Here is a 13,307-nt window from a genome sequence, read left to right as displayed (position 1 = left end):
ACCCAGGGTAACAGGGATTACAATCCCCGGGATAACAGGGACTACAAAACCCAGGGTAACAGGGATTACAATCCCCAGGATTACAATCCCCAGGATAACAGGGGTTACAGTCCCCAGGATTACAATCCCCAAGCACAAACCCTGCTCCATACTCAGGTATTTGAAGCCATGCTACAGGGCCTCAGATCACTTTTTATATAAATTTAGATTTCCTTGAAATTGAGCCTCGTGGAGCTTCTGTCCTCCTCACCCTGTGCCTTTGATGGCATCGGCAGCTTGAGCTGCTCCGTGCAGCCAAATCACCCGGTAATTGCTGTTTAAACCCCACAAATTGCTGTTTAAACCTGTTTAAACAGATCAGGTGCCCGGTAATTGCTGTTCAAACCCCACAAATCCGGTGTCCCGGGTGGGGATCTGCCTTGCACCCTGCAGAGGACACCTCCACCCCAGGAGAGAGCACCAGAACACCTGGGATTCTGAAATACCCGCCGGGGGAAGATGCTCTTGATCTCTACGAGCAACAGCCACTTAGCAAATGATTTCTGTTTTCGTTCTTGGAAACCCTTTCACTTGGCAGGACAAAATAACCCAGAGGTTTTGCAGGTGTCCTGAGGAAAGGGCCAGAAGGGCCCCTAAAGAGGTCACAAGGGGACACAGCTTTTTGCCAGGATTATCAAACCCACCCTTAGCCCTGGTAGTGCAGTTCTACTCATTCCATGCCTAGCTGATGAATAACAAATAAAAATAACCTGTTCTTTAAGATCTCCAGTGATAGAACTATTCTTATTTATTGTATTCCACCAAGGCTTTGCATCGGTGCTAACCTGCCTGGCTGCATTCTGGAGAGCATTTGCTGAAAATTCCTGGTCCTGTCTTCTCCCCAAAATTCACTGCAGCTTCTTAAGAGAATTTTAGCCACCCTCAGGACCCTACACCAGGCAGATCTTGAGAAGAGTTTTGTGTTCCCAGGGAAAAAAAAAGCTCCATCCAACTGTGTCAAGTTTAAGACCCCAAGAAAGAGCAATTTTCCCTCATTAGGAATTATGCTTTCAAGCTGAGGAGATAACTTCTGAACTGCACTCCATAAATTCCAGAAGACATCAAGCTGAGCAGCTGGTGTCCCAGTGAGAGCAGAGCAGATAACGGGCTCAGGAAAGCTGTGCCACAGTGCCAGTTATCTCTGAGCAGAGCAAGATAAACCTGAATGAAATTATTTCATTTGTGCTGCCAAATGGGATATTCTATCTTTCATCTTTGGCTTCTCCAGGCAGGGCCTGGAGGATTCAATGTTTGAGTTATAGAGGAGGGCAAAAATCAAAAATCTTTATTCCCTGGCATTTGGAAACCTGATGGAAAACTTTTGCTCCAGGGAATTCTTTCCTGACTGATTGTTTTCTCTGTGCTGCCACACAGCCAACAAAAACCAGAGCTTTACTTTTACGTGTCTATTTATTTCTCCCACGTAACCATTAGACATTTTCCTATCAGGAGTGCAATCACAGGAAAATGGTTAAAATAGGAGAATTCTTAAAGCACAGAATTATCATTATTATGTAAAAATCCACAGTAAAACCGGCAAAGTTCAAAACCTGTTACATGCAATTATCCAGCCAACAACCACAAACACAACTCCATCCATCCTTCTCCCCTCAAAGCATCATCAGCTCTTAAAAAAATCCTAAATGTGATTTCCCAGCTGCACTGGGAAGGCTTTGAAGTGCAGTTAGATGGTTTTGTCTTTAAGGAATCTTCCTGCGCAATTGAAGCAATAAATAATTTTTTATCTTCTGATTTGGTTTCCTGACAGCAAAAGGGTGCAAAAAGGGAAAAAAAGGGAAAAAAGACGTGGTTTTGTTGGAAAGGGGGAAGGATTGGGGTCAGATCCTCTCAGCAGGAGCTGCTCCATTGCCAGAGGTCTGAAAGAACCCAGGGAGAAAAAACCTGCAGGGTGGAAAGCAAGCCCTGCTTACACAAAGCCGAGGAGGAGATCTCCCTGCACACAGAGGGGAAAACAAATTAGCAAGCAAGAAATCACTTTCTCCTCCCTCCCTCCTCCCCAAAGCCCCAGCCCAAGTGCTCAGACAGCAGGAATTCATGTTCCAGCACTCAGTAATTGAGACAGCAGGGCATCCAGGTCTGCAGGGAAAAGCTGGCACGGGTAAGGTGACATAAAGCTCATTCTCTTTATCATACACAGGGAAAAGAAACACAGCCATCACCAAGATAGGGAAGAACACTGAGTAAACAGCATCTCCCTCCACCCTAAACGTCCTGCCATGGGCACAGATCTTATCTGAGGGAGCCTGGGGAGGGCCTGTCCCTGCTGGTGCCTCTGGGCAAAGAGCTGGGATGGGGAGGAGAAGGGGTAGAACCTCACTGAGGGCACCAAAACACCTCTGTCCCCTCCAGGACACACATCAGTGACACCAAACAGGGGTGGAGGAGCTGCCCGAATGAGAGGACAGAACAAAGTATGGAAATCCTCCTCCAGCAAAGCTTCCTGCAGCTGCTGCAGGCACAGGAACCTCCCTGAGACATGCCACAGAGCCAGGCCATCCCCACAGCCCTTCCCCACTCCCTGGCACCTCTGCCTCTGGATAGGTCTGGAGAATTTGGGTGCCAGGGGGTCCCACAAGTGGCCAAAAGGAGATCCTGAGGAGCAGGGAAGGTGCAGGTTGTGAGTCAGCCCCGTGGTTTGGCTGCTGTGCAGGGCACAGAACTCCAAACTGCTCCCAGAAACTGCCCTGGGCAGGGGAAGGGAGATAAACACGGGATAATAACATGGAAATGTGTCAATTATACCCTTCTTTGATTTGGAGATGGGATAACTGAGAGGCACTTTAAAAACTTTAATTCTATTTTCAGCCTCATGAGAAGGCTGAGGGAATACAGATGTTATAAACTCACACCATCACACAAATCCATTCCTCACAGGAATGCACAGAGAAGTGCTGGAGGATCTCACACACCTTCCCCGTGGGGAAATCCAGGTGGGATCTGAAGTGTCCCAGGGAATCTCATTGTGCAGCACCAAAGCCAGCCCAGCAGCAGCCCCTCAAGGGCTCTCCCTGTGCCTGCTGTGCCAATTCCCCTCCCCGCTCCTCTCCCGATCCCACCACATCCATCACGGTGACGTGCACACTCCACCTTAGGAGAGGCTGCTCCTAATTTAGCAGCCAAGGCTCTCAGATAGGCTCTGTAAACAGCGGGATGCTGCTGAGAAGGAAAATGTTTCCTTTCAAGGCAAGGCCTGCAGTGGCAGGACACGGCTGCCCCGAGAGCAGCTCCTCAAGCCAAGAGGTGAAATCCTCAGAGGTGCTGATTTGCATTCCTGATTGAAAGGGCAGCGAATGTGACAAGATCCTCAGCAGGACCGGGAGAGGAACCCGGCACAAGGCTGGCAGTGACTCATCCTCCTCCTCCTGTCAAATAAACATCCAAACCTGCCTGCCTGGAGTTAAACACCTCAACCATCCTGAGCACTTCCATGGGTTATCAGATGATAACGTGCTGGGGAGCTGCGATTTCCTCTGCCTGCAGGGAGGGCTCTCCGAGGTTCTGCCCACACACACAGACCCTGGGGTGGGATTTGCAGCCTCTGCCGACACACAAAATTATCCAAATTACCCAGAGAAATAAAATTATCCAAAGAAATAAAAGCGGGGAAAGCGCTGCTTGCCAGAATTCCCAGCAAAGCAATTCCCTGTGGGGAAAGTGCTGCTTGCCTGGAGTTAAACACCTCAACCATCCTGAAGCACTTCCATGGGTTATCAGATGATAACGTGCTGGGGAGCTGCGATTTCCTCTGCCTGCAGGGAGGGCTCTCCGAGGGCTCTGCCCACACACACAGACCCTGGGGTGGGATTTTCGGAGTCTGCAGGAGGGTGAGGTGCTGACACACACAATTATCCAAAGAAATAAAATTATTCAAAGAAATAAAAGTGGGAAAAGTGCTGCGTGCCAGAATTCCCAGCAAAGAAATTCCCTGTGGGAAAAGTGCTGCTTGCCAGAATTCCCAGCTAAGAAATTTCCTTCTGGAGCATAAATAATTAAAATTTTAAAAAAAGAAAGAGAGAGGGCACCTGCCCAGCACCAGCCATTGGAGACAGGGAAAGCTCTGGCTCCAGTGACACACTTGGCACAGTGCTGGGTGTGTGTGACAGCCCCTGGGCCATGACACAGCTCCATTTAACAGCAGCCTGGGAGGCGATGCCTGCCTGCATTGGAGCTCAGTTGTTCCTCCAGCCTCCAGGGCCGAGGTGCCAAAGGCTGAATTAGTGGTGCCAGTTGGCTGCAGCACAGTTTGGGGCATGTACAGCGGTTAAAGAGAGCCCTGGGTGCACAATCAACCTGTTCCAGCTCTAAATCCCACAGAAGGCTCAGCAGCCTCACAGGTTTCCTTTTGAAGAGTGGGAAAGCAGGAGGCTGCTAAGAAAGCAGTGAATTAATCTTTTTTCTTCTTTTTCTTTTTTCACTTCTGTGACCTTCTTCCAGGAGATGCTTCATAATTAATTAACTCTTGTAGCCCCATGTGAGCCAGGGTTTCCTGCCTCCCTTACATTCAAAGCAATCCTGTGATAAAGCCACTTGCTCAAAGGTCACACAGGGAGCCATCAAAATCAGTGACAGATTCTCAGAACCTCAACTCCCAGCCTAAAAGATGCAGAAAAACAGGCAAAATCAGGCTGGATTAACACCTGCAGTCCGTGTTGATCAGCACTGAACCAAACCCAAACCAAAAACTGGTCTGAACAGGAACATTTTTCACTCAAACCAGAACAACCTGAAGTGTTTTTTTGTAGTTTTCCTAAAGTCAGACTGGAGCCAAATCAAACAATTTACTGAACTCCTGACAATAACAAGAACTCCTCCCACAGTGCATCACTAGCAGCTGAAGGAGGAGGGACCAGCAAACAAATTTAAACAAAAGTGCTCCTTCAAGTGAGATTTCAGCCCCTGGAAAAGGCAGACAGATCTTTTCCCACTGCATGGACTTTGCTCCTCATTTCTTAGAGGAGAACTGAATCAGTGTTTTGAAAAGGCATACACAGAAATGTCTTTTTTAACCCACAAACTGTAAATTCCTGCTGCTCTGCTGTAACCAGGACCCTCCAACAATCCCTGTATGGCCTGGCAGATGGGAGCACCAGCCTGGTGAAGGCCTAAACTTGGGATTTCTGCCTTGTTGAGGGTGGGTTGATGATTAGAAGCCTTTTCCTTAAGAACACAAAATAATTTCTTGCACCGAAGTGACTTGTGCCAGAACAAGCCCCATTCTCCCTCGTGTTTACCAGACACAAATGCCACTCATACTTGGTATTCCTCACAGTTGTGAGGAAGGCTGTGGGAGAAGCACAGCAATCAGATCCCAGCCAGACTCTAAAAAGGGAATTTGGCTGCTTTGTTAAATACCAATGCCCCTATTTGGGTCAGGACCAACAGCTGGATCCCGAGTGGAAAGTCCTTCCCCTGTGCCTGGGCTGGTGAGTGCCTGCTGTGTCCAGCAGCTGTCCACCTTCCCCTGTCACCACGGGGACACCGCTCTCACAAGGCTCTCCCTGCATCACAGGAATTTTCCCCTCTCCCCAGCCTGCCCTGGCTCCCACTGGTTATTAACCCTTTCCTGAGCCCTGTGTGTGCCTGCAGAAAGGAGCCCCGTGGAGGAAGGAGCCCCGTCCATGGCACCAGAGGGCTTTGTGCTGCTCCCTGCCTCTCTCACCCCAGCTACACAGCGATTCCCTGCAGAAAAACAAGCACAGAGCCAGAAATCCCACAGATCCAGCAGCTGCCAGCCCAGGTGCTGCCATCACCTGCAGGAGCCAGGACATCACCGTGCCTCAAAAACCAACAATTCCCTCACCCAGCTGCCCGCAAATCACTTCAGGCCGTGGGCAGGGAGGCGAGGGGAGCAGGGGAACAGTGACATGGGAGCAGGGGAACAGTGACATCCATCCCTGAGCAGCCTGTGTGGAGCTGCTCCTGCAGGGGATGCGGGCCAGCCCAGGTGCTGCCATCACCTGCAGGAGCCAGGACATCACCGTGCCTCAAAAACCAACAATTCCCTCACCCAGCTGCCCGCAAATCACTTCAGGCCGTGGGCAGGGAGGCGAGGGGAGCAGGGGAACAGCGACATCCACGCCCAGCCCGTGTGGAGCCGCTCCCGGAGCATCCCGAGCGCTCCGGGCAGCATCCCCGTGTGTCGGGTGTCATTTCGCTGTCACCCAGAGAACAGCGGCTTCCAGCAGCACCTCAGGCCTGCTTCAAGCGCATCTGACACATCCCAGCTCCTTTCCCCTCAACGCCTGCCCAGGAGCTGCCTCTCATTAGGCGCAGCCTCATTACTCGTGTGGGTGCCGCTCCGCTCGGAACCTCGCGGTTCATTTGACAAAGCCCGGGCCCATTGTGTGCTGACCATCGGATACTTGGCAAACACGAGTTTCCCGAGCTCCCGGCACGAATTCCTCCGGCACCGATAGCGTGTGCTCTTGCATCGCTCCACGGAGACGTGCGGAGGAACGGATGAGGCTGGGCGAGGTTTAAAGATGCAACAGGAATGGTTTGTTCAAGCACATTCAGCCAATTCGGGTATAAAAATGAGTTGTCCTCAATAGGATTTAAAATCGAATTGTGCTCTTTGAGAAAAGCATTGCCATTTCTGTATTAAACCTGAATTGCTGCTTGTTTGGCTTTTCCAGGAGCCAGGTCCCTCCACATTCCCTCTACGTTTGATTGCATTGAAAAGGCTTTTTCTACCTTAAGGTATTTATGGTGAACAAAACCACCAAAGTGATTCTGCACTGAATCAATTTATCACAAGCAAGCAAATTTCAGTTTGAAGACGTTCTGTTTGATTGTTTTATTAATAAGTTTCTTCAGTCCCTGGGACAGAGAACAATTCCTCTGTTTGTCAAAATGAGAGTGAAAGTGCCTTGCTCAGTCTGCAGGGTGAAGAAAGAGGTGCATTCTGGACCAAGAAAAGGAAAGACTTAATTCTGACTGATTATCTTTGACTAATTCTAAACAGCCCTCACATTTATAAATAGGATTTCATCCAACCATTCAGTCTCCCGGAAAAACTTTCTAATTTTCAAAAGGACTGTTCCAAGAACAGCTCTAAACCTGCTTCCCTCTGCAATGCCATTTGGATAATGAAAGACAAACAATCCATCCAAAATTCAATTTCACATGAAAAATTGCTGAATGGGGTCCAACCCGACAAAAAACATTCACAAACTTCCCAAGTGCAAACATCCAAAAGCTCCTCTGCAGCCACAGGTTAACAGCTCCTTTGGGCTGTCATTACTCTTGTAAAAAGCAAACTGAATTTGGGAAAAAGACATATTTCCAGCATCATCCAGCCCTCGGCAGAGGCATTCAAGTGTCCTGCATAGCTTTGCCTTGCGCAATTTGACAAACGTTTGCCAATGGACCATCCCCAGCGCTGCAATGCTCCCAGACAGCCTCCACCTGGAGGGACACCACCGAGGTTTCTAGGCCACCAGAACAAACGTTTCAGCTGGGAGGTCTCCATAAATCAAGCCTTCATTTCCCCCCCAATCAAACTTTTCCTCTTGACCGGCTCCTTTTGAAAGCGCCGCGAGGAAGTCCTGAACGGCGGAGCTGCGGTGCAGCTGATGTCATCCCTTTTTTTAAATTCACGTGTGGAGGGCTGAGCGTGTGGAGGCTGCTCAGGAGAGACTGTTCTAGCACCAGGGCTGGTACAACTCCCAGCCTTCTGGAGCACAGCTCTCTGCTGGATTCCCACGGCCCAGCAGGTACACAGATTTTTCCTTCGGGAAGTTCCAGCCTGACCGGGGTAACCTCTGCTGACCCAAAGACGTTTCCCTGGCTTTTCTTTCCCCCTCCCAGGTTTTTTGCATGTGCCCCCAGCTGAAAAGCCGAGCCGCGAAATAAATTTCCTCCAAGGTCATGCACTCCTCACCATGCCTTTATTTGCCAGTTGGTGAAGTATTGAAAAAAAAAAAAATGAAAACTTCCTTATTGTGAGAGGAGCTAATGTCCCATTTAAACGTAATAGAGAACGAGAGGAGATGCAACTAGAAATCTAATCGCTGCTTCATAGCTAAACCACGAGCTTAGCAGCTTTCTTTTGTGCCCTGAAGGTCCCAGGCACCCTCTCTTTGCAAAGACAATATATGGCACATCCAAATGCTAATCTATTCCTCTCTTTATTTCTATATTCAGCTCCCTGGCTGATTACAGGCAGACGTGTATGTGTTCAATAGGTCCTCCTGCTTCTTTAAATAAGTTTAATAATACCCTTTTTATTTATGGGAGCCTGAAGTACAAAGGATGCAATGCAGGAGCTCTGCAAGAGCAGAAAAGAGAAGAAAGGCAAAGTAGCTGAAGATACAGCCTGGCAAGGGCTCAGTAATTCAACACTGTTGATTCTATAGAGACCAACTGCTTTTATTATGCACAGATTCTCCGAGGGGGGAGACAACCCCACAGTTACGAACTTGCAAAGGAAAAGAATCTGTACATGTCTTGTCTGAGTGCAAAATTGGCTAAAAAGGCAATTTTAAAGGCAGGGCAGCCCACCCAACATTTCACTCGGCCACTCCGAACAACTAACGTCTCTCCCCATTAAAAAGTTGTATTAAAATAACGCAACGAGCGGGAGAAATGAAGCAGAGAGCCCCTCCAAGGAGCGGGTGCGAGGGCTGGGATCGCCGCTCCGGCTGCGGGATCAGCCCCGCTTCACCCCGCGCTCAGCATCCCCGCCCGCCGCGCATCGCCGCCAGCGAGCGGCTCCAAAAACCCCCGGAACGCCCGAACGCCCGGGGCTCCTGCGGGCACCGCCGGCACGCCCGGCTTCCCCGGGCACTGCCCACACGCCCGGCTTCTCCCGGGGAGCCTCGCACCGGGGAGGGCGGCACGGCCGCCGCCGCTCGCCCGCAGCATCCCCGGGCAGGCGGCGCCCCCCGCCCGCGGCCCCGCGGCCCCGCGGTACCTGCCAGCGTCTTGTGCACCGTGTTGCCCATCGCTCGCTCGCTCGGCGGCGCGGCGGACCCCGGGGCCGCCCGGAGCTCCGCAGGGCCATGGACAGCGCCCGCCTCCCGCCGCCGCTCCGCGCCCGCCCCCGCCCCGCCCCGCGCAGCGCCCCGCCCGAGCCGCGGGAGCCGCGGGAGCCGCCGCGCTGCCCTGCCCCGGGGCCTCTCCTTCCCATCGCTGCCCCCGCCCCGGGGCTTCTCCGGGACGGGCTGCGCTGCCCCCATCCCTGTGCGTGTCCCTGTGCCTCTCCGGGACGGGCTGCGCTGCCCCCATCCCTGTGCGTGTCCCTGTGCCTCTCCGGGACGGGCTGCGCTGCCCCCATCCCTGTGCGTGTCCCTGTGCCTCTCCGGGATGGACTGCTCTGACCCCATCCCTGTCCCTGTCCCTGTGCCCCTCCGGGATGGGCTGCGCTGATCCGATCCCTGTCCGTGTCCCTGTGCCTCTCCGGGACGGGCTGCGCTGCCCCCATCCCTGCCCCTGCCCCGGGGCTTCTCCTTCCCATCGCTGCTCCTGCCCCGGTGCTCGTCCGGGATGGGCTGCTCTGTCCCCTGTCCCTGCCCCGGTGCTTCTCCGGGATGTGCCGATCTGCCCCCTGTCCCCATCCCTGTCCCTATCCCGGTGTCTCTCCGGGTTGCACCCACTGGCACCTGTCGGAGGAGATTCCAGCTGGGATTTTGGCAAACGCGGGCCTGGCTCTCCCCCAGACACCCCCGAGAGAGGTTTGGCCTCTGCCTCCTAAGGAAAAGAATCCTCTTTCTCCCGCAGCACAAGCACACCTGTCCATCAGCAACACCTGCCCGAAGGGCACCAGCTGCACTGGGGAGCACTGGGAGCCGACAAAGCTGAGCTCTCTCCCTCCCCGTGCCATTTCCTTGCCGGTGACATTGGATAAGCCACTTTGCATCTCGGTGACACGGCTTCCCCACCTGGGCACCGAGGGAATTAGCAGCAGTGTTGTGTCGGCAAAGGCGGGATCAGTTTGAAGCACGGCGGTGGCCAAGGACGCCTCAGCCCCGACAGCATCGGCTCCGCAGCTTCCCTCCTTCGGATCTCAGACAGAAAAACACCTTTGGAGCCCCCTTGGAGAAGAGCAAGGCTCCCTCCCCACCCCTCCCTGCTCCTGGCCCGAGGGTGATGATGCTGACAAGGGAGGGTGCCAAACCTTCCCTCCCCGTGCAGCTTCCAGAGTTTTCAGACTTTAGAAGTGGGAGCCTCAGAGCTCCAAAATGTTCTGCAGCCACGCCTTGGGCTGATGACACCGTGCACAGTGCTGGGGAAAAGTGTCCCCTAGCAGGAGTCACATCTCTGCACTGTCACAGAACCTGGGACACAAAAGGAAAAGTGGGAAGAGGGGGGAGCCAAGGAATAGTAGCTCAATAGCCTGACAGAGATCAGCCTCTGATCTATTATAGAGAAGCTAAAATAACAAGCCTTTAATCCCTAGATCATGTTGAACAGGTCAAGTGTGGCTCGAGAGATGAGAGAGGACAGAAAAACCCAATTTCCAGCATTTTTTCGCTATCATAGGGATTTGTTAAAAATGGGATTATTGAGTGAGACACCAGCAGCTGTTCTTAAAAGCGCCTGCACCCATCTGCTGTCTCCTTGGGTTAGCACATGTCTCCCACTCCCTTTGCTGCAGGAGCTGTCAGAGGGCAGCAGGAGCCCGGTGCTGCTCCTCGGGGACAAGGGGGGGGTGGCAATGTCACAGAGGGGACAGTCCTTGTGTCACCAGACAGCGGGAGGCTCCGCTAATCGCGGCTGCTTTCCCTCAGCAGGGAGTGGCTGTTGTTATTTTAGGGCTTCAATTCGCCTTCAAAAGCAGCGGCAGCAGCCGGGGGCTGCTCATGCGTGTGCCATGTGTCACCTCCCTGTCCCTGTCCCTCCTGCCACGCCCCGGCCACACCAGCCCACACACTGCCCGTCCCAAGGGTGTCCCAGCCCTTCCTCCTGCCCAAAACGGGGTAAAAATAGAAGACAATGGAATGGGAATGCACATCCTTGGGACACGGAGGCAGCCTGCAGGAGTGAAACCAGCACTCCTGCTCTTGGCATTGTAAAAATTGAGAGTTTGTTAAAATAAAATAAAATAAAATAAATAAAAGGTTAAAATAAAATAACCTGCTCCTCACAATGCAAAACAGCACTCCTGGTAAATGGTTCAGCCAGGAGGATTCTCACCCTCCCCAGAAAGAGAGAGTGAAAGACAGCCAGGACTGGACACTGAGCAGGCCTGAGCAGCCCTGCAAAGTCAGCCTGGAGAAAAGCAGAATGTGCCCCAAGCAAGGCTCCACAGACAAAAGCTCATTAGCATTTTAAGATTCTTTCTGCTCCAGCAAGTTTTGATAACTCTTGCTCACAACACACTTCAGCAATTTCCTCTGTGTGCCTCTGAAGGAATCCCCTTCCTTCCCTGTGTGCCCTGGCTGGCCAGGCACGGCCTGCCCTGCACACACAGCTCTGCTCTCTCTGCACTCCCAGAAATACAGAACTCTAAACCCACCTAAGCCCCTTCCCAGCAATTTTCACCACTAGACCTCAAAGCGTTTTGCAGACAAGGTGAGTGACAATATCCTCATTTCATGAGGGATGAAACCGAGCCACAAAGAAGCCAGGAGATCTGTACAAGGTCACAGCTTGGCCATGGGCAAACTGGGGAGCAGAGCTCTGAAACAGCCACAAAACTGAGCTGGATCCAGGACTGGACACTTTTAGCTGCACAAATTTTATTTGCTTCTCCTTCTGCATTTTCTATTGCTCCCCATAACAAATTCATCTTAGTGGGATCAGTGGAGTCTGATCAGGATAATATTATGCAAAGGAAAAAGTCTTTGGGAGGCTTTCTGTATCCCACTGATGTCAGACATCTGCTTCCCAGCTCACTGTAATCACTTCTAAATCTCACCGTGCAGGGGTGTGTGCCCAGGCCTTTCAAAATGGACCAAAAAAAAAAAAAAAAAAAAAAAAAAAAAAAAAAAAAAAAGAGAGACAAATTTCTTCCTGAATCAAAAATGGGATGAATTCCACTTGAGGTTTGTCGCAGACAGGAATCTGACACAAACCCTCCTCTAAGCACCCACACAGGCCAGGCCTCTCTCTCAGAGAGGGAAATATTAGCAGTGATATAAACACATTTGTATAAATGTAATGTTCCCAAAGATGCAAATAGCTTACAAGGAACAGCTAAATTCCCACTGATTGTTACCATCCCGATGAGGAACTCTTGTTACAGCATCAGATGTGTTTCATTGTCTCTGTAAATCCCCCGGGGGCTCGAGTTTTGGGGGCTGAAAGCCGCTGTGAGCTGTGAGGTACCACTGGGAGCAGCTGCCATTCGTGTCTCTAACAGATGGCAGTGAATAACGACAGGCTCGGCTCTTGCAGCAACAGGCAGATCAAACCCTGAGAAATCCGTGTGTCTGTGGGGCAGGGAGCCCTCCTGCCCTCCAGGGCCGTCTGATCCCATCCCAAACCCCAGTTCAGGTGGGATCACCTGCCCTGGCTGGCACAGCCCCTGCTCCAGCTGCCAACACAAACACAGCTCTGCTCCTCCGCTCTCAAACTGGCCAGGCTGGTCCCATTCACAGGGAATTCCTGGGGAGCCCCCAGAGTGGTCTGTCCTTCCCAAAGAGCAGATTCCCAAAGAGCAGATTACTGCTCGCAGAGCTGTGCCCATTCCTGGTTCAGGAAAATTTACAGAGAAACCCTGGGGAGCTCCCAGAGCTTCTGTCCCTCCCAAAGAGCAGATTCCTGCTCAGAGAGCTGTGCCCAGCCCTGCTCCACAGCCCGGGCACTGCCAGCTGCTCCCGTTTCACACCCTGCTCCCTCAGCGCTGGATCCCTTCCCTTCTCTGGGACTCAAGCTGAGGAGATGCTCACAGAATCCATTTCTCTTCCAGCTCCATCTGCCTGGAGCTCTGAGGATGCCCAAACCTCCTTCCCTCCCATCACAGCTCACCCTGAAACCTCCCTTTCCTTCCCCTGCTTAGCAGGAGCTCCCTGGGAATTCTCAGAGGCTGCAGATGGAAAATGCCCTAAAAAAGACATCAGGGGACTGTCGCAGCCTAAAGTGCCCTTCCAGCCTGCAAACACCACCACGGCCAAGAGAGTGCCGCTCCTCTGAATGCACAGCAGTGACATTCAACACATTTCCTTCAACAGGTGCTGATCCAGCATGGAAACAATTCCTTCCTCCTGACACGAGCTCGTTTCCCTGGCTGTGCTGGGTGGGTTTATCAGCTTCCCCCCAGAGCTCCTGCCAGCACCTTGTGCTTTCTTCCCTCCTCATCCTGG

At 52.1% G+C, this 13,307-nt stretch overlaps 1 protein-coding gene across 1 annotated transcript in view; it reads right to left on the bottom strand.

The window, feature by feature from the left end:
* Positions 1 to 9,077, bottom strand: part of NEURL1B (neuralized E3 ubiquitin protein ligase 1B) — a 33,937-nt gene extending 24,860 nt beyond the window's left edge. The window contains exon 1 of the mRNA XM_063169049.1: positions 8,975 to 9,077. Within this exon, the coding sequence (XP_063025119.1) occupies positions 8,975 to 9,005 (31 nt within the window). The 5' untranslated portion in view covers positions 9,006 to 9,077. The remainder of the gene's footprint in view (positions 1 to 8,974) is intronic.
* Between the last annotated feature and the right edge of the window lie 4,230 nt (positions 9,078 to 13,307).

Source organism: Melospiza melodia, chromosome 14 (assembly GCF_035770615.1).
Source record: "Melospiza melodia melodia isolate bMelMel2 chromosome 14, bMelMel2.pri, whole genome shotgun sequence".
Lineage (NCBI taxonomy): Eukaryota > Metazoa > Chordata > Aves > Passeriformes > Passerellidae > Melospiza > Melospiza melodia.
The sequence above is the reverse complement of the archived record's forward strand: the minus strand, read 5'-3'. Positions and strand labels throughout refer to the sequence as shown.